The sequence below is a fragment of the Triticum dicoccoides genome, chromosome 6A (assembly GCF_002162155.2).
Source record: "Triticum dicoccoides isolate Atlit2015 ecotype Zavitan chromosome 6A, WEW_v2.0, whole genome shotgun sequence".
Taxonomy (NCBI): Eukaryota; Viridiplantae; Streptophyta; class Magnoliopsida; order Poales; family Poaceae; genus Triticum; species Triticum dicoccoides.
Window position 1 is genome coordinate 439,945,742 of NC_041390.1, and position 6,331 is coordinate 439,952,072.

The 6,331-nt window shown below is 52.4% G+C and overlaps 1 protein-coding gene across 1 annotated transcript; it reads left to right on the top strand.

Annotated features, from left to right (window-relative positions):
- Positions 1–4,116: 4,116 nt before the first annotated feature.
- On the top strand, positions 4,117–5,895 carry LOC119319284 (probable inorganic phosphate transporter 1-4). Its single transcript, XM_037593772.1, has one exon. It carries the CDS (start codon positions 4,117–4,119, stop codon positions 5,716–5,718), a length of 1,602 nt encoding a protein of 533 aa, XP_037449669.1. The 3' UTR covers positions 5,719–5,895.
- The last annotated feature ends 436 nt before the right edge of the window (positions 5,896–6,331 follow it).

Consider the following 6,331-nt stretch of genomic DNA (forward strand, 5'->3'; position numbering starts at 1 on the left):
CTCTAGCTCTCGCAGCGAGTAAAGAGAATGGCAAAGCGACACAAAACACACGCTCGACAGGAAACAAATCAAAGGACAGCCAAACAAAGGTAAAACAAACCTAGTGAAAAATCAAAATGATCGAACAAAGTCGTCACCCCCCTAGAGGGTTTCATTTTTTCTCTGGCGGTGGTAACCTGGTCGAGAGTGGTTTCTCAGCTGATCTCGTCCTGCCTCTCGTCCGCAGTTTGCCTGGTCTCTCTCGGTTGATTGGAAAGGAAGACAAATTCGAGGCGACATATGGCAGACGATGTAGAAGCTAGTGGCTATTGCCAAAGTACACACAAAGTAACTAGGGTTTAGCCAGGAGGGGGCATTGTTCGACCACATGTGATCTGCATGGAATCTGGCATGGGAGGTCACCCGGAAGAAAGTGGATGGCAATTTGTTTACATTCCAATTCGATTGCTTGGCAGATTGGGGTAAGGTGTCGTAAAGGGGTCGTTGCTGTTTAGGAACCATGCCTTGATCATACACGAATATGACGGGCTCTCACACCCTGGTTGATAAAGCTTGATAAAACCACGGTCTGGACTCAAATTTACAAGTTCCCCGGCAACTTTTTTGAAGGAGGCAATAATTAGAGGTATGGCTAAAGGTATTGTTGAGGTTAAGCCGTTAAGGAGGTCCAGATCAAGCTGAGCTTTGTAGGGCAGTTCGTGTTGAGTTAAGGTGAAGTTGGATATTAACACGAAGTCGAGCTGTTTTGTGTCAATAACGACGGATCAAAAGTAGGAATTTTTCTAGGTATGAGAAGCTGTCGATTTTGTGGTAAATGTGGACCGATTGAGCATCTATATCAAGAGCGCGGATCGGGTGAGCATGATCAGGCAAGCTTGAATTGGGGGAGATTTCATTATGGCTAGTGGAGGTAGAGGCCGTGGTCGAAGCAATGGCTATGGGCGAGGTGGTCGAGAACAAGGGAGATGGAGTGATCAAACTGGATGGGTTATGGCTGGCAAAGGGGATATTCAAACCCTACATACCAAAAAAGGCCCGCGGCCTGCTTTATATATAAAGCAACGATCATCAAACAAACCAACACATACAACTCACCTCCACAACACACACACTCAAGACAAGATACAAGGGTGTATAAGAACAGCTAAACCAACCCATCCACTCCAAGCAACTACATGTAGGTAGAGAGAGCACCACTTGGAGTCTCCGAAGACCTCAACTGTGATCGAGTCACCGTGAAGAGAGGAAGCTGTGCACGGCGAGCCGAACATTCCAAGGCGGTGCCTTCATAAAGGGCATGACACAGGACTGTCGCCACCGCCTGATCCCGAGATCAAGGTTTCCCTCGGAGCAACCGAAGCATGTAGAGGAGCTGCGACGACGCCTTCAAGAAGGAGGCGACACCCATAGGCGCCGGCGCCGCCGGCTTGGCAAAGCCAAAACATGTTTTCACCTCGGGAAGTCCTCAAAGTCACCGAGGCGAGGCACAACAAGCCAGGCCCGCCGTACCCACACCTTCGGCTATCGCACCCTGACCACCACACCGCCCGCACTGCCATGGAAACCAGCTCCCACCCGAGCCGTGCGCTCCGCCCATGAGCCCACGCCTCCTACCTCTAGGGTCGCCACCCCGACACCCATGACCCCAACACCATCCCCAACCAAAGCTTGCAGCCATGACCGGTAAAGAAAACGGGCAGGAAGGCACTCCTTCCCCACCCTTGGACGACCCCCAGGTCTAAGGCCCACCACCGGGTCGCCTGCACGCGGCCACCACCGCCGCGTCCTGCCCCGGCCGTGCAAGGACGAGCTCCTCGGTGTGCCACTAGACGGGAGGCAAGGATGGTTCTGCGGCCCTCCCAGCGCCAGATCCATCCCTCAACGGTGGCCATCGCTTGTAAAGGTCCAACCCTATACCGCGACATGTGCAAGCTCAGCAGGGAAAGGATTGGAGCCACTCTCGGACCGGCGCCGTGATTGGACAGCAAGAGCCCCCACCAGCGTCCGCCATCCACCTCCAGCATCCACACAGCCAGACGACGAGGTGCAGCGGCGACCAGAGCCGTCGCATGCCGAGCTCCCGCACGTGCGGAGCCACCCAGGCCACCGCTAAGCCCGCGCCACCTGCAGCGCAACCGCCGACAACAACCGTAGCCACCTTTGTCGCCGCAGAGCCGCCCGCGCGAGCACCTGCCAGGCGTCGCCACCCCGCTCCCGGATGCCACGCCGCCATGCCCCTGCACACGCCGTAGATACAAATGGGATGAAGATGGAACTTGATGCGTATGATCACGAGCGTGGAAGGGGGAGCTTTGGAAACTTATATGATATGAACCCAGTTATATGCAAGAGGCTTGCAATTGTTTCTTTAGCTAAGAAGCTACCAAATAAACAGAACGAATATCCGGAGAAGAACAAGAAGGTGGCTGCTATGGTAGTACCTTTTGAAGATGTCGATAATGATGATAAAGAAGTTGATGGTGATGGTACACCCTAGAAGTCATTTCACAATAAGAAGTGAAAGATTGGTGGTGGGGACAATGATATAAGTCAAAACAATGAGATGTCAGGGAGCAATAAAAAAATTAAAATTGGAACTGTCAAAATAATGAGATATCAGAGAGCAATAAAAAATTAAAAATGGAACCGTCACGGGTTGAGCTCTGCCCGAGCAGTTCGTGCGCTTCAGGTACATAAGCAAATACAGTCGGATGTAACTTTCCTGTTCGAGACACATTTGTCGAAAGCTAAGGTGGGGAAAATTCCGAGTCATAAAGGGTTCCATCACATGCTCATTTATGAGAGTGATTTGAAAAGTGGCGGTCCTTTGATGTTGTAGTGGAATCATGTGAAAATAACCGACTTTGCTGAGGCCCATCTGGGAATTCAAGGGAAGAACATAAAGAAATCATGTGGACCTACATGCGTTGTTCAACATCCCATGGATGGTCCTAGGGAATTCAACGAATTTTGATTAAATAGTGAAAAGGAAGGGGGGCAATTCAAGACATCTCAGGTTCACGGAAGCTTTTCAAGATTGCTTGGGTCGGTGTGGCCTAATGGATATGTACTATATTGGTGATAGGTTTACTTAGAGAAGAGGAAAGATAAGAGAGAGGCTTGATAGAGCCATCGACAATGTGGAATGTGCCGTTGATCTTATGATCTAAAAGTAGTCATGGAAGCTTGTAGATAGGAGGGTTGTATCCGAAGGGATCTCGGCGACGATGATGATGACACGGCGGTTTTATGTAGGTTTAGGCCCATTTATGTTGCTTTGTGATTCATGCTCATGGGTAGAGTACGTGGTTGATGATGTTGCATTCGTTTTCAATCGATTTTCTAGCCGGGTTTTCTTCTGCAGTTGGGCCATGGTCGAGTACTAGCTAAACAACATTTTTTTACCTAAAAAGAAGCTAGCATATTCGCGGGACGCGCGGGATTCTCACCAATCATGTACACGAAAGCTGTGAGCCAACCCATTTGGTCGGTTATATTAATTCGGACACAAAGGGCTGGGTTGACCGAGTCTGTTTTTTTTTAAACTAGCTAAAAAATGATGTAGAATTTCAAAAAACTACGGAAGAACACCGGCTAGAAAATCGACTGAAAACACATGCAATACCAGCCAACCAGGTGCTCTACCCACGAGCACAAATCACAAAGTAATAAAATGGACGATACCAGACTTAACTGAAAGCTAAAGAGATAAGTTGCCTCACAAATCAAACCGGTTAGTCACACCTGCATTCAAAAAGACACTATCATCCCCATGCCGTATGTTGCGCATTGCGCCGGCCCTACGATGAACCCTTCGCTGCACACCGGCGCCTTGGAGTTTCCACCCCCTTTGTTCCTTCTCCCCGCATTCAGCAAGTTCATTGTCTTGTACATGCACATGCTACAAGATAGCCACATGCAGCTATACCACCCTCGTATCTTGCTATTGTTCCCATTTGGCACATCTAGACAAAGCAAAGCAGTAAGCCGGCTTTTATACCCCCCTTGCTCGCCTATGACTTGGCTCACATTCCCTGTACACACACGATCGAGGGCCGTCTTGAATCTTGCTTTGCACCGGCCAACAAGTGTGGACGGGGAGACGGCGCGCGGGCCATGGCACGGCAGCAGCTGCAGGTGCTTCACGCGCTGGACGTGGCGAGGACGCAGAGGTACCACGCGTGGGCGGTGGTGATCGCCGGCATGGGCTTCTTCGCCGACGCCTACGACATCTTCTGCATCACCCTGGTCACCAAGCTCCTCGGACGCATCTATTACCAAGTCCCGGGCCAACGAGAGCCCGGGATGCTCCCCCGCCGGATCGAGGCGGCCATCAACGGCGTCACCTTCTGCGGCATGATCGTGGGCCAGCTCTTGTTTGGCTGGCTCGGCGACAAGGTCGGCCGGAAGAAGTTCTACGGCAAGACCATCATGCTCATGATCATGGGCTCCTTCCTCTCCGGCTTGTCGTTCGGGAACACGGCCGACGGCGTCATGGCCACGCTCTGCTTCTTCCGGTTCTGGCTCGGCGTCGGCATCGGCGGAGACTATCCGCTCTCCGCGACCATCATTTCCGAGTACTCCAACAAGAGGACGCGCGGGAGCCTCATCGCGGCCGTGTTTGCCATGGAAGGGTTTGGCATCCTCGCAGGTTGCATTGTCACCTTGGTCGTCTCCGCCACGTTCCAGGCGCGCTTCGACCCGCCGACGTACGCGGAAGACCCCATGGCCTCGGTCCCGCCGCAGGCTGACTACGTGTGGCGCATCATCCTCATGGTGGGCGCCATCCCAGCCGTCTTCACCTACCGCTGGAGGGTGATGATGCCGGAGACGGCGCGCTATACGGCGCTGGTCGCCCGCGACGCCGAGAAGGCCGCGCGCGACATGTCCAAGGTGCTCAAGGTGGAGTTCAGCGGCGAGCAGGACAAGATCGAGGGCTTCACCAAGGACAGGGACTACGGCGTCTTCTCCCGCCGTTTCGCCCGCCGCCACGGCTGGCATCTCGTCGGCGCCGTTGCGTCCTGGTTCGTGCTCGACATCGTCTTCTACTCCCAGATCATTCTCCAGGAGGAGATCTTCAGGGACATCAAGTGGATCCCCGAGGCAAACAGCATGAGCGCGCTCGAGGAAGCGTACCGCGTCGCCCGTGCACAGGCGATCATCGCGCTCTGCGGCACACTACCTGGCTACTGGTTCACCATCGCCTTTGTGGACGTCGTCGGGCGGAAGGCCATCCAGTTCCTCGGCTTCACCATGATGAAGGGTCTCATGCTCGTCGTCGCCGGCTTCTACCACCAACTGACGCAGCCTGGCCGGCGAATCTGGCTGGTGGTCATGTACGCCTTCACCTTCTTCTTTGCCAACTTCGGGCCCAACAGCACCACCTTCATCATACCGGCCGAGATTTTTCCGGCGCACGTCCGGACGACCTGCCACGGGATATCGTCAGCGGCAGGCAAGGTCGGCGCCATTGTCGGGACGTTTGGCTTCCTGTACGCCTCGCAGAGGGCGGACGGCAGCAATGAGACGGAGACCGGGTACCCGTCGGGCATCGGCGTGCGTGCCTCACTGTTCGTGCTGGCCGCGTGCAATGTGTTGGGAATAATTTTCACCTGTCTCCTGCCTGAGCCGAACGGGAGGTCACTGGAGGAGGTGTCCGGCGAGCCCATCAACGGGGAGGACGCAGATTTGGGTGATTCCAAGGTTCTTCCCTTGTAGAACCTGCCTGCACGTAGGCTGTGTGCACCACTCGATGAAAAAGAAGCTGTTTGAATGTGTGTTGTGCTGGGAACCCGGGATTGGGATTAGATGCATTCCAAGGACCCTACGTACACTGCGTTTGACAATTATCGCGGAGGGGAAATGTGAATTAAGAGGAAGGAATTGTCGAGATTAGACTTACGATTTCTCATTTTACTAGTAAGCATGCGCGTGCAACTTATGTTTTGATCGACACACATAGTTTTTTTTAGGACAAATACACATGGTTTAGAACCAATTCAATTGGACATATCACAAGTATGCAAGCCAAATGTGCACACATCAATACTATTCTAGTGTCTCTTCTTTCTCCTGATGCTTGATATTGTTTCTCCTCTTTGATATTGATCACACCACATCTTCCTCCACAACAACTCCTATCACCATATGCAACCACTTGTGCTCCTCTCGAGGCCCATCTTTGTTCCCTTATTGTTATGTCTCCCACCTTGTTAGCCACAATAGAATCTTAACCGTTGATACAAATTTGAACGATGAAAGAAAAGATGTAGAAAGAAAGAACATACATAATTGCAGCATATTTGACAGCCTTTCGACTTGTGTAGAATAT

Coding starts and splice junctions, on each gene's coding strand:
- LOC119319284 (XM_037593772.1), top strand. CDS start 4,117: ATGGCACGGCAGCAGCTGCAGGTGCTTCACGCGCTGGACGTGGCGAGG.